We start from the raw sequence: 15,413 nt of genomic DNA, 5'->3' as shown, positions 1-15,413 counted from the left end.
GTATTGCGCTTTAAAAAACAATGTGAACACTTAATTCTTAATGGAAATGATTATTCGGAATTAAATTTATATTCTGAAGTAAATAGGTGGTTTATTCCTAATTTATTTATTCCCGGATCATGTAAACATTTATTCGTCTTAAAAACTATTCCGGTCGTTCAGCGCATGCTCGTTGGGTCGCCTTTCTGACACGATCCGGACGATCCAGCTCCACCAGTCATCGCTTCGGACTTTCCTCCACTGCTCTTTGGATTTGTGAGCGGGATGTGGGGAGTGGGCTGAGCAGCTGTTGTCTCAGTTTGTCTTCTCCGACACTCTTCTCTTCTCCTCCTCAGCTCACAAACTTAAAGCGTGATGATAGAATTCACGAACTGCTGCATAATTATCATAGGTACGACTGCAAAAAAAAGTTTGGATCGTGTTTGTGTTCATGGTGTTACGACAAACCAAGGTGACAAAAAAGCCGGTAGCAGCTGAAGTGTGTGTTTTCGTCCGGTCGACGTATACGACTCCCCCGACGTAGAGCGGAATTAAATAAAGACAATTTAACGTGTTTTCCATGTAAACCTCAATTTGGAATTATTATTTCTATGTAAATTTGGATTCAGAACAATTAATTCGGAATTTTTAAAAAACATCATGTAAACGTGGCCATGTCAATTATGCTCGAAATGAGTTTGCTAATGACTTTTCTACAAATTCATCCTCTGCATTTGACTTTGATTTACCAGTCGATCTATGTTCCTACCCTCACCTATGGTCATGAGCTTTGGGTAAAGACCAAAAAGAAGAGATCGCAGATACAAGCAGCTAAAATGCATGCAAAAAGGGTGAGGAGCTCAGTCACACGGGAGGAGCTCGGAGTAGAGCCGCTGCTCCTCCACGTCAAGAAGAGCCAGCTGAGGGAGGTGGCTCGGGCATCTGTTCCGGATGCATGTCTCACCGGAAGGAGGCCCCGGGGAAGACCCAAGACATGCTGGAGGAACTATGTCTCTCTGCTGGCCTGGGAACACCTTGGGGTTCCCCTGGAGGAGCTGGAGGAAGTGTCTGGGGTGAGGGAAGTCTGGGAGTCCTGGTTTAGACTGCTGCCCCAGCGACCCAGCACTGGATTAGTGGAAGAAAATGGATGAACATTTGAAATATTTGTAATAAATTCTTACACTTACACTTATATGGTGTAAAGTACCACTATAGCCACAGCTGCCCTGGGGTAGATTGACAGAAGAGGCGGCCATCTATGCCATCAGCCCCTACAACCAACACTCACACACACACACACACCTTTCACACTAGGCAAGGTGGGTGAAGTGTCTTGCAAAAGAATAGAACTACTTCAGCAAACCTCTGGCCTCTGGGTTGGTGTGTGTGTTAGGAATCTCTTGTTTTTGTTTTTCACCAGCTTAGGTGACTGTTATTTTGGTTTTCATAATGTAGATTATTTTGTGTATACGTTTGTGTACAGGTTTTAGATCCATTTTGCATTGCTACTTTATTTTACCATTCTCTATCTTGTTTTGTTGTTACTTCCCCTGTCCCTGTCAAAGCTGGGATGTAACGACCGATGGACAAATGCTCAAACCACTGAGCCACTGTCGCAAATATTTGTATCAGAACAGTAAAGACTGGATCTCTAAACCATCCCCGTGTCTCTGTCTTTGTTTTTCAATCAACACGGACTATCTCTTCATAATCCTGTCCATTCTAACATTTTATCATGAGACAATAAGCCGAAGTCCCCACAGCAGAGGACGGCCCACCCTCCAGAGGTGACTGCCTGTCTCTGTCCTGTCTCCGTCTCCGTCTGTCCACAGTCACACAGCGGCAGTGAGCTCAGACTGAGGAGCTGCTCTGAATCCTCAATAAGACTCTGCCTCCTGTTACCAGCACACCGAGCGGAGGGGGGAGGGGCTGATGGGAAACCACAGCTGGAGTTTGACACTGTTGTTCATCTCGGGGCGACCGTGGCTTCAAATGAAAAGTGTTTTGTATACCGCTCAAAGATTTTCAGCTTTGTGTTTATATTTATTTGTTTCAACTCTTATTGGAGCAAGTCGACTGATTGATTTAAATTTAACGCTTCATAAATGTGGCTATTTGAGGCATTTGAGTGCACTGGGTTATAAAGAACCAGAAAATACTGTTTATATTTATTGTTACAGACGTTGGCGGTGCGATTCCAGCTCCCAAAGATGAATGGTAAATGTTAAATGGTCACGTTTTTATATAGCACTTTTCTACCTTCAAGGCATTCAAAGCGCTTTACAACAAAGAACCACTCACACATTCACACACACATCCATACACCAGTGTACACAGACACTGGGGGCGAGGTGGGTTAAGCGTCTTGCCCAAGGACACAACGACAGCATTCATCTGTGGGAGCTGAAATCTCATCGCCAACCTGTGGGTCAGTGGATTTGACCGCTCTACCAACGATGGTTATTGTCACCAGGGGTGTAGTGGGCGTAGTACGCGGGGGTACGCCATTCGCCCACTTCTTCCAATGTGAGATATTAAAAAATAACAAATATAAAATCGCCTACAACTTAAATGTCAAACCGAAGCTTGGCAAAACCGATTGGCAATAGTGAAAATAACCTGCATAGGTTTATGGTATCTGCAGTACTGTCCTATAGAAACCTGCGAGGGGGACAGGCACTGAACCAGGGAGACTAAATCAGGACTGAAACAGGACTAAACCAGGACTAAAACAGAGCTAAACCAGGTCTAAACTAAAACTAAACCAGAACTGAGTGTCGGGACGGGCCTCGAGTTGCACCTGCATAGGACTGTCGAAGAACTCCACACTTTAAGCGCAGCCGATCTCGCTTTGTGGACACTTTGCCCCGTGGGCTTGGGGTTCTGTCTCTCAAGTCCAAGATTAGTCCTGATTTAGACCTGGTTTAGACCTGGTGTAGTCTTGGTTTAGTCCTGGTTTAGTTCTGGTTTAGTTGCCCTGGTTCACCCACTTAAAAAATCCCCACTGTACCACTGCGGCCAACCTTCGGATCACAGTGTACACACGCTCTACCAACAGAGCTACTGTCGCCCTGAATCATGTCATTGTGTCCTTGGGCAAGACACTTAACCCACCTTGCCCCCAGAATTTGTGTACACTGGTGTGTGAATGAATGGGTGAGTGGTTCCTTGTTGTAAAGCGCTTTGAAGGTGCCTTGAAGGTGGAAAAGCGCTATAATAATTTTGACTGATTTACCATTTGCAAGCGCGATCACTCATTCTGGAGCAGTAAAGACCTCGGCACAAGCACCTTGGATGGGCTTGTATTCCAGCTTGTATTCCAGTGTTTTGGGCCACAGCTGCATTTGAAAGTGTAAGACAGCAAGAACTTGGAAAAGTAGAGATAAACATTTTCTAAATAAAAACGGATATTGTGCAAAAATGCTCTTATAAACTCATAATAGTGAATAATTAGCATGCTCAGAATGCAGAAGGAAAGCGAGGAATAACTTTGGACCACTGAAACCCGCTTAAAATGAAAAACTTCTGCCACTTTCAAGCCTTTGCAAAGACTTGTAGAAGATTGGACTGGATAAATCAGCACAAACAGGTGTCGGCCATCTTGAAACTGGATCTTCTCCGAGTCTATTGTCCATTAGAGCACTTTACAGCTCCACAGCACAAATGAATTAGTCTTCAATCTAATGACTTAAATCCGAGTCTGTACAGCTGCTGTTCAGGTCTCCTTTAACCTGATACACACTTAATACACACATCCTGGTATCGCAGAGGAAGCAATGAGATTAAATGGACATGGTACCTCCATTGTGTCGATCGATCTGCACCATAATGTACTTATGGTGTTTTGAAGATTTGATAATGCCTTAACTTCAGATAGAGGGCGATGTTGAACAATATCCTTAGGTAGGTAATGGCTCCACAAACTGAAGCTGCATTTAAAGCAGAACTAAGGAAGATTTTTAGCTATTTTTTACCCAATTTAAGACCCTATATTATGCAATTTTCTGATCTATGTTATAAAGTTGTGTCATGATCAAAAACATACCTGGAGTCTTGTTTTATTTCATTCACACTAGGACTGCTCGATTATGGAAAAAAAACATTATCACAATTATTCAAACAATTTTTTTTCATTCATTTACTCAGCATTTCTCTCTCTCAAAAAACACTTTATTATTGATAATTTACGGAAAACTATCAAATTGAAAATAAATATAGGGTACAAATATGAACCTTAGAGCAGTTTTGCAATGTATAAGACATAAAATGAACTAGAAAAGCACTCAGAGAGCGCAGACCTCCGCCAAGGACTCCCCCCATTTTTTATATAAATTGCGATAAAATCAGTCTTCTGGATCAGATCCGGATCAGCCTTTGGAATATGAAAGAGGATCCCATTGTCCATCCCTGAGTCAAATTTCATGGGGTTTGGTCAATAATTAACCGAGATATTGAGAAACAAAATTTTTGGCCCCATTTACTACAATGTTAACTAAAATTTCAAAGTGATCCAGAATCCAGGATTTCTTCCGGATCACCCCCAAAATGAAATCAGTTCTTTTCACATTTCCAACAAATCCTGAAAATTTCATCAAAATCGGTCCATAACGTTTTGAGTTATGTTGCTAACAGACAAACAAACAAACAAACAAACAAACAAACAGACAAACGCCGGCAAAAACATAACCTCCTTGTCGGAGGTAATGAAATATACTTTTTTATTTTATTCATTTTATATATTATTTATTTTATTTTATGTTTATTTTAGAACATTTTATACATGTTTTTCTATTAAATAAGTTATAGAAAAACATAAATGTCTCCAAAATAAACTATATATCCAGCTGTTCTACAATCTCTATATTCAAAAAAATGTAATAAATATACTTATTTATATTTTTAAAAAATCCCAAAAATAAACTTTGTTAAGCTTTACTCATTTCAACTTGATTATATGAGTTTGGAGATCGTTTGACACACAAATCGAAATTGAGATTAAAATTCGATTAACTGCACAGCCTTGAGTCACACAAGTTTAAGACTCAAATCTTGCATATTTAGGCTCTTCTCTCAAACAGAAAACACTTTGTTCCACCTTGTGATGTCATGCGGTGATCCAGGAAGAGCTCCACTGTGTTTTTAAACTTCATACACCTTCATTAGGATCATTTTGATCCTTTCAGCCCTGGAGTTGATAATCTAGAGCTCTCTAGAATAGTGTTCAGGAGATGCCTGGACCACTTCAGGCATGTTTTTGATGAGGGAACAATACATAACATGGTATAAACCTCTAAAAAGTCAGCTTTGCAAATAAACACTCTCAGCAGTTCACAAAAATATGTTTAGTCATTCCATTCATCTGTGGTGCTGCGAGATTATAAACAGGAGTAAAGTTCTGGTTTATTGCTGTGGCATTTCTCATCTGTTCACACTGCAGACTCATTAACACTAGCGTCATCAGTAATATGTGCAGTTTCTGAGAGTAAATAAGGTTCAACATGGCCACAAAACAGCACAGGCTCATTTGAAATACTCAGAGTTTAAATGAGTAAATCTGGCCCATTTACTTTTGAACTTGTTCTAATGATGTTTCTTCACCACTGGTCAACTCAGAGTTTTATTTTGGTGATTCATGCATGTTTGAAATGTTTTAAAATAAAAAGTAAATAGAAATCTGCTACTCGGAATTGCAAAATTTAGTTTTGAAGAGGAAATCGATTTACACATTTCTGTTATTAAAGGAACCATATTACCCTTTTTTTTTATGTTATAATGTTGCTTCTTCATCACAAACATACCTGGAGTTGTGTTTTGTTTCACACACACATGTTTAATTCACAAACCCTGCATGTTTAGGCTGAGTTCTCTGAAACAGAAAACACTCAGGAAGTGCTCCAATGTGTTTTTAAACTTCATACACCTTTACTAGAATCATTCATCTATCCATCCATTTTCTTCTGTTTATCCAGGGCTGGGTCGCGGAGGCAGCATTCTAAGCAGGGACACTTCCTCCAGCTTCTCCAGTGGGACCTCGAGGCATTCCCAGGCCAGCCAAGAGACATAGTCCCTCCAGAGTGTCCTGGGTCTTCTCCAGGGCCTCCTTCTGTTCTGATGCCTCCTGGACATGCCTGGAACACCTCCTGAGTGAGCTGTCCAGGAGGCATCAGAACAGATGCCCGAGCCACCTCAACTGGCACCTCTCAAATCTCTAATCTCCCAATCTCTAAGGGAGCGCCCAGCCACCCTGTAGAGGAGACTAATTTCGAACGCTTGTATCCGCAATCTCGTCCTTTCGGTCATTACCCAAAGCTCATGACCATAGGTCAGGGTAGGAATGTAGACTGACTCGGAAATCGAGAGATCTTTGCCTTTCGACTCAGCTTCACCACAACAGTACGATACAGTGACTGCATCACTACCGACTCTGCACTTCTCCACCTGTCAATCTCACGCTCCCTCCTCCCCTCACTTGAACGTGAACAAGACCCCGAGATACTTGAACTCCTCCACTTGAGGCAAGGACTCTCCATCCACCTGGAGAGGGCACGCCACCTTTTTCCAGTCGAAAACCATGGCCTCGGATTGGGAGGAGCTGATCTTCATCCGAGCCACTTCACACTCGGCTGCAAACCACCCCAGTGCACATTGCAGGTCTCCTTCACCTTCACTAGAATCATTTGGATAATTTAACTTGTAAATGTTACTCAAACGTTTGAATGAAACAAAACACAACTCTACTTCTGTTCATGATAAAATAACATTCTAATAAGATCAGTGCTGTGGGTTTACAATGAACAAAATGTAAAATAATGATCCAGGTATTATACTTCAATACTAAATACCTGAATAAAGCTTCATATATCTCCTTTAAATACACCTCCCTGAACACATGTGGTCTGTTTCTGTATAATGGGATCATTACTGGCTCCTGTGGTGTGTGTTTTCATCAGTGTAAAACAGTTTGAAATCTCCGCGTCCTGCAGCTCTGCATGTGCGACCTATGCATCATTATTAGACACATTAGAATACATATGAATACACCACTCATTATAATACATTACACATGGATACAACACACAGGTATGAGGACTCCTGCTGGGCGAGTCTCTGTAACTGTGTCTGTGCACTCATGCGTGTGGGGAAGCGTGTATAAAGGTTTATTTGGATTGTTTGGACTTCCTGCTGTGGGCTAATGAAGGAGAGTGAACGCCCATGGGTGCTCATGAGGGGATGGAGTCAGTCGTACATGATTGGCAGGGTGGATTAGTTCATCGTTAAGGATGCATATGCAAAATTTAATCAAGTTTTAACGCTGTAACCTCATCAAAAATATTGTGCAAAAAGAAGAAACTAAACCCCACCACCAAATTTTGATTTTAGTGACACCACCAATGTTTATTCTTTTGCACAATTTTGACTTTGGACCCAGCATGCAGTCAGAACATTTATTGAATGTGCATGTGTCTATCTACCCTCATCAAAAACATACCTGGTGTTTCATTTAAAATACTCTGTTTGTATTTTGCCTGTATTGTTGCGTCATAGGTATAGATCCAGTCTTCTCCTATGCAGTTTTTAAGCCCATAAAACCATCACTGGACTCATTCTATGCTAAAATTGTGTTCACAACAAAAACATGGCTCTAGTATAATCTTCGTTTTGATTTTTAGATGTTCAGTTGCATACATTTGTTTAATAAAAAGATGTAAAAGGAAAAATGTGACATGATCAGTATTAAATTTTATTGAGCACATACAATCAGTGCTTAGACTTTAGTTCCTATAAGTCAAGCAATAATTTTACAGATTCACAGATGCCAGAAAAGTTACATGGTAAACCTTTAAAGGGACAGTCCAGAATTTTGGACATAGGGCCTCATTTCCTAGTGAGCCAGAGTGTTGGAGACGTGTGGAGATACTTTTTTAAAAATATTTCATCCAGTCCTTGTATTTGCAGATGTCGCTGGTGCTAGGCTAGTGCATGTCAATGGCCATAGTTATCCTGCCCCTAAAAACAGTCTTACCCACTCCAAAAAACACCCGAAGCAAATCTATTTTTACACCAGACTGTTGTTGTAAATGTCTGTGTTGATAGAATAATTTTAGAAGTAAAACCAACCTTGCATTTGAAGGATTTATGTCTGAGCAGCAGCAGTGAGTTGTACTTCCTGATAAAAAGCTTGGCAGCGGCGGACTGATATCACCTAGCACCTATCTTACCGAGAAAGTAAAATTCCACTGCTGCTGAGAAAATAGTCCCTCAGCATGCGATGACTGCAAGGTTAGTTTTATTTCAAACATTATTCTGTCAACACAGACATTCACATCGACAGTCTGGTGTAAAAACAGATTTGCTTCGGGTGTTTTGTGGAGTGGGTAAGACTGTTTTTAGTGGCAGGATAACTATGGCCATTGACATGCACTAGCCTAGCACCAGCGACATCTGCAAATACAAGGACTGGATGGAATATTTTTTTTAAAGTGTCTCCGCACGTCTCCAACACTCTGGCTCACTAGGAAATGAGGTCCTATGTCCAAAATTCCAGACTGTCCCTTTAAAGCTTTAATGAGGCAGATTCACTTGATGGACAAATCTTCAGCAGCTGACTATATTTACCACTCAGGGGCAGACGGGTGCAGATAAGAACAGACAGAAGTGGGCAGGAGCAGATAGGAGCAGGCGTGAGCAGAAGCAGACAGGGGCAGAGGGTCCTCAGGGTGCAGCAGGTGTAGGAGCTCCGGCAGAAATACAGGCTAAAGTTTACACATGAATCTGCAGAGAGGAACTCAAGAGAAAACCACACACGTCTCTGAATGATTCATGAGGAACATATGATCTGACCTGCAGCTGTGTACGTCTCTACAAAATATGAGAAGAGAAAGAAAAAAGGAAAAAATGAGTTCAAATAAAGGACGGCTGCAACCACACACAGGGATGAAGGGAGATCAGGTGTAGCTCACAGCAATGTTATCACTGACCACCAAGTACAAATGTTTACATATTTAAAGATGCAGTATGTGATTTTTCTGGGGAAGGTTTTGCTGTATCTTCTTTTCTCCCAGCAGGTCACATTATACGAGACAGAGCAGAGTTACCACCTTTACGTTCTGGTTTAACTTCATGGTCTATTTTCATGTCCAAACTACAGCTCATGGGCCAAATGCGTCCCTCAGACAAATTTTTCTTGGCCCTCAGGCTTCCACTTGAATTGGCCACACTACTTTGCATCAATTAAAAATGTACTTTTATTGTATGTGGTTTTTTTTTGTTTGTTTGTTTGTTTGTTTTTTAAATCTACATTGATAAAGCTAATGTTTGATATTTAGTGTGTGGTTTTAATCCTCTCAAGCTCAAATTAAATTTTAGTAACAAGAAAAAATCAGATATTTGGGGAAAATTATCATATGGGGTAGTAATACACAATCCTGAATTTTTTTTTTGAGAGAGACCTTCACATCCAATGCATTCTGGGATGCATGTTTCAGATTTGCAACATTGGTCCAGTGTGTCAGATTAACACTGAAGACTGAAAATGATATGAACACTAACTTTATGTGTATACCACTTTTCATGACAATGAAAACATAAAGCACAGTGTAACAGCTTTACAGTGACAGAACAACATCACTTTTTTCGTGTGGTACTCCAAGAAACAATTTTTATCCTTTGTAAACAACAAAAGTACTTAGCACTTCTGGCAGGCCGTTTGTGTGTAGCCATTCTCGCACAGTCTGAATCGTCCATGTTTATCAGCATGGATGGGAAAAAGGCTCCAGAGTAAAAAAAAAGCTCATAAAATATGGATTTGGAGTAAGTAGGTAATTGGCATTTAGCTGTTGCAAATCTGCAACGCCTGCCTGGAGAGGGTTAAGGATCTAAGCATGAATAAAGACTGATGGCTCATTCTAATGTGTTAAACATGCACATATTTAACTCATCTACTAAGCCTGTCTATCCCGCCCGTGCACACACACACATATGCACACACAGACACACACACATAAGGTCCACACTGTCACCAGCCCCGTCACATTTGTCCCTATTTGTATGTAATCTTCAATCGTAATGTCTGTCTTGTATTTTGTATGTTGTTTGGTTCCTATTTAATGTAATGTATGTAGTTTGCAAATAAAATTATTAAAAAAATAATAATAATAATAATCATGCACATATTTCAATTATTCACTGTATCGAGCACCAGTCTGCGGCCCTCGATCAGCCCTCTGCTTCGTCTGTGTTTAGATATGTGGCCCTTGATGACAAAGGTTTGGACACTTCTGGTCTAGACTGTTTGCTGAATGTCTCTCCCCTCTCTCTCCCCCTTTCGCTTCTATCATATGCAATAAAGCCAGACATTTTTAAAGAAAGAAAAACAAAGAAAGCAAGAAAGTTATAGGCCAGATCTGTGGAGAGGACACCTGACAAGAAATATCTGAGTTTATTTTATTTTAGGACAAACGAATTCACATCCACATTCACACAGGGAGAGGTGCAGGAATCCTATTAGAGTCACACTAGAAATAGAAATTAGGACATTTACTGAGCCTTTGGAGAGAGACAGAAAGAGAGAGAAAGAGACAGAGACAGAGAGAGAAAGGGAGGGAGAGACACACACACTGAGAGAGACCGAGCGTGCGTGCGGTCTGCAACCAAAAGGATCGCGCTGTGAGAGCCAAGTTCAGCGGAGGAGGCAGGCGTTAGGACCCAGCGGACACCACCTACACTCACTACAAACACTCCACAATCACAATCATGAGGAAAAAAATGTAAAACTTTTACCGTAGTGGAATGAAATCAGTGCATTTAAATTCTATCCATATTGCTGGGTTATCGAATTTCATCACAGCGTTTTATTGTCCAATTATATTTAAAACAGATGGGGGGCTCCTAAAATGAATATTGTTAAAATATTTTAGTTTTTGTCGTAGTACAAGAAGTTAATATAGTTACTAAAAGAAGTAAAGGTTAAGTTTGTGATTTTTCCTTTTAGATATTTCATGGCAAAGTGCGCGTAATGTAATGTAATCAATTAGAAAAACGGTCTCTTTACATCAATTTGGTCGTCTGAGATTATCACATTTTAGAAAACCACACATATTTATAAACATTTCTCTATCTATTTTTAGTTTTTAATAAATAATATTGTTACTATACTCTAATACTTTTCGATCTACATTCATTGTTATATACAGACGCTGCACAATTATGAAAGCTTCGCGTTGCTTTTATTGTTGTAAGCTCTCTACCGGAAGTCCTGATGCGCGTAACTGCTGCCGTCTTTCCACGTGCGTCTGGCGCGTGCCCTGCTCTGGTATGTCCGCTCAGTCTGCCAGAGCGCATCTGAGCGGCACCCTCTCTGCACACACCGCCGCGCGCTACGACGCACGGTACGGGACTCTCTCCAACTTCTCCGCGCCACTTTGCCTCTATTTTATCATCCACAAATGCGAGGATTTTACGCGCTGCTTTTGGATTGTGCACCCGGACCGTGGATCAGTACTTTGTTGGACCCACGCGGGAGTATGCCTGTCACTGACGTTTGAACGGGACGCTTTCTGACCCACATCATGGACACGTGGAGTTATTCTGGCGCGTGGACTTCAGCTTTTATCTACTTTACTCTGTTGGGATTTACGCACGGGCAGTTCTTTCCAGGTAAACGATTTAACCCCACTCTTCTGCGATGCTCGGAGCTTGTCTCTCGGTATTTTGACGGTCTGCACTTAGAAAATCAGGATTAAGTTACTTCTTTGTGTCTCTCAATTAAACTATAAGGTATAACAAACAGAAAATGTCTCAAATAGTTAAACTTGTATTCGAAAAAAGCTTGTATGTCAACAACAAGTGCATGTGCCACTGTCCTGGAATCACGGAGCTATTTCTATACCGTGACAAAAACGTGGACAGCGGTTTTGTTATTACAGTTACAGTTATTTTCAACAAAAAATATTGACTGTCATCGCTGTTACTTCACAAATTCCACACAAGCACCACTTTGGTCACAGCACACGCTCCGCTGAAGTCCTGCGTACGGCTCGCTCGCTCGCTGCTCCGTTACGCGCAGCGGAGTTTTGGCTTGCCCTGAGTTGTCCGACTTATGGTTTGGATCACTGCTGCTTTTGTCAGTCTCAACGCATCTCATCGTAGCTTTGTGGTTGTTTTTTAATGGCATTATAATTCTGTAATTAAAGAAGTGCGTTAGAAAGTGTATTGTTTTGTGTGCTGTAAGTTTAAAACGTGATTATAAATGACTGCATAGCTTACATTTAAGGAATTCCACGCAAATGTCTATGCATATATCGTTACAAGAATACTGAATTATATTTTAGATGTTTAATTTACGTTACTGGAGTGATTTGGCACTTGTTGCGCCGCTTTCACTTCAATTTATGCATGAGGAGACGGACAATCATATATTTTATTCACAAATGCCACAAATTATACACTTTCATCGCGTAAACTATGTAAGTCCTTAGATCAAATACGTAAAATGGGCACACAGAAATAAAATAAAGTTATGACATATTAATTTATACATTTATTTTGTGGGACATGGCTATTTTGTGAACGCGTAACCTCGTATTGCTCCAAAAGTTGTCATTTTATCTAAGCTACTATTTGAAAAGACCTGCGTAATGGCATTTATCAAAAACTTGGTATATTTTTTTTCCTGAGCTGTCCTCCGGTCTCTCACCACCTTCTGTTTGGTATTCATGTCCCGTGTGGAGGCTGCAGAAAGGGCTGCTTTTAGGGGAAGACAGGCTCAAACTCCCCCTCTCTCCTCTCCCACTGTTGTCTTTCTTTACTCGCCGTATCAGGACTATAAACCCCAAAACACCGCGCGTAAAGTTGTAATTTCTACAACTGCTACTAACTTTGTAAACACTCCATGACTTTAAATATAAGTAAACGGAACAAACTTAATATCTGCACTGTTTTTATCGCAGAATATTTAGTAGACACATGCGTTAACTTGATATTTACGCAGCCGTAACGTGAAATCATTTGCATTGTGTACTTCTATCGTGTGCGTAAAGCTCGCGTTTTTGTGAGACTTTCGCTCCGATCGCTGTCATTAGGGGGCGACATTGACATAATACTCCTAATTCTCATTCACAAATCACCACTTAAGGACGTTTTCAAAATAAAGTCGTGAAATCAGTCATATTTTGACATTTCATTGCGCTAATCAAATGCCGCGTTCGGTTCAGCGCTTTTTTCTTTGGCGTCCTTCCTTGTGTCCTTTGGGAGACATGCTCTAAGTGTCCTCTGGTGTCTCCTTGTCTCCTCTGAGGGACAGAGCAGTGATCAGGTCAGTGTGAGATCACATTATGGAGCTCTTTATGTGATTTACATGACACACAAAAGGCAAGTGTCTCATTGGACAGAGGACAAATGTAAGTATACAAGAAATAAATTGCACTATATGCCCTGCTGTTATCCATCACAGTCTTATCCAGAGAACATGGATGGATGGAGCTGAACTGAAAATTGAATGACTCTCCTAAATATAGTGATAAAATGACTTAAAGAGAGGGTAGTTTTTGTGTTATTTTTTATCTTTCTACCATTTTAAAACGTCGCTCCCTCAAGAAAAACATACCTGAAGTGTTTTTAGATGTCATCCATGCATGTTTCGGTAATTTAGCAATCTCTCCCGAGCCCTATTCAAACCCTCTTTACCTTTACTTTTAAAATTCTGTCCCATGCTCAGTCCACAAACCTACTCCACCCACGACAATTCTCCATAAATACCCAAAAAACTGCAACTTGACAAACCTGTTGTTATGTGCAGAAGTTTCATTAGCGAGATGAATTTGTGTTTTGATAGTGCTCTAAAGGGGGAGTGACTTAGCGCAGAGAGCAAAGAAAGGGGAGATTCATAGAGTGAAACTTATAAAACATGTTAATACGTTGTTTTCTGAGAATATAGCATTTTCAAAACAATAAAAGGTAACATGGTGATCTAAATTTGTTAATTGTGTTAGAAGTTTATACCCCATAGAATTAAAATACCCTCTTTAACATGTACAGTGGAAATGGTCAATACAAAAGATTAAATAATAAGAAAATTTTTGCTGTGTTTTTAGATGCACAAGGGAAATCTGATTATCAAAAGCAATTGGTCAATGAATTGTAGAGTAACTTGTATTTTTTGTAATCTGATAACTCAAAAATCAGATAATGACCGTATTTTTGGTGTGTCTTGATATTATAATTTTCCTTAATCATTAAGTTGATTACTTTAAGTTGAATTTTGACTGATTGATGCTGGTTTGAGTATTTGAATTTTGAGTGACATTTTTTTTTTTTTTTTTTTTTTTACAAATTGCATATTTAAATTTGTTCCTTGCTTCCGTGAATTGCCATTACAAATAGATGGGGCTGGCTGCACGTTGACGCGCAAAGTGACGTTGAGTAAAGCGTCAGGCTGTAATCTTTTTATTTTTATAAGCGGAAGTCAGTGCACTAGTTTCTATTCTGTTCAGTCATTTTGGGTCAATATTGTGATTTACAATGAACAAAACGAAAAGTAACAATCTCCACTTAAAGACTATAATACCTTAAAGGCACTTGCACCGACCTTGAGAAAAATAAAGGAAACATTGGATAATAAAAAATAAGGACAGAGTTGCCCCAAAAAAAAAAAAAATAAATAAAAATAAAAACTGTTACTAAACAAAACTAAAACTAGTATTTAAACTAGATTCTCATTTGAACAAAAACTGACGCTGAAAAATTTAATGAACCAAAACGTCCACATTGTAAATTTAAAGAAACTACTCAAATTTGTGTTAAAGGTGCACTGTGTAACTTTTCTAGTGGAAGGTTTGGCATCTGCTTGTCTCCATGGTGATCTTATTGGTTGCCTGGGATGTTGCACAGTATAGCATTAAACAAATATGCCTTATATTTATTCAATTACAGGTGGTTTTATCTCTCAAAACTACCACAAAAACATAAAGTATTTCTGTCAGTGGGTCCACTACTCCACAGATCTGACCTGTAACTTGGCCTGGAGGTGTGGCTCGCTCGTCTCCATGGAGATAGCTGTATTAAATGCCATACTAAGGATAATTTCAGGAGTAAACAGCATGGGGTTGAGCAGGTGACGGACCCTCTACCAGAAAAGTTACACAGTGCACCCTTAAAAATTCTAACCAAGTATTTTTACCATCAGTTGTAGTATTAAAGTCTGTCGAAGTCGAAAAATCGAGTTTGAAATTCCAGTATCGTGGCCAACACTAATTGGACAATATCAGAACAGGACACATGGAGGACGTATTACTCCATGTTTTATCATTGTGCGTTTCTGGAAGGACGGCGGTTTGAGCGGGTCAGACGCAGAGGAAATATGATGATGCTAATCTCTTGTGTCTGTCACCTCCTGGCCCCGTCTCTTTAGTATTCTGTTAAGTGCTCCAGACCTCAGA

General features: G+C 40.1%; 1 protein-coding gene across 1 annotated transcript in view; it reads left to right on the top strand.

The window, feature by feature from the left end:
* The first annotated feature begins 2,435 nt into the window (after positions 1-2,435).
* The window catches only part of LOC129410978 (receptor-type tyrosine-protein phosphatase T-like), a 197,364-nt gene continuing 184,386 nt past the window's right edge, over positions 2,436-15,413 (top strand). The window contains 1 exon segment of the mRNA XM_055160282.1: positions 2,436-2,478. Within this exon segment, the coding sequence (XP_055016257.1) occupies positions 2,436-2,478 (43 nt within the window).

This window comes from Boleophthalmus pectinirostris, unplaced genomic scaffold (assembly GCF_026225935.1).
Source record: "Boleophthalmus pectinirostris isolate CB_2022bp ecotype Guang Dong unplaced genomic scaffold, ASM2622593v1 HiC_scaffold_3, whole genome shotgun sequence".
Lineage (NCBI taxonomy): Eukaryota > Metazoa > Chordata > Actinopteri > Gobiiformes > Gobiidae > Boleophthalmus > Boleophthalmus pectinirostris.
The sequence above is the reverse complement of the archived record's forward strand: the minus strand, read 5'-3'. Positions and strand labels throughout refer to the sequence as shown.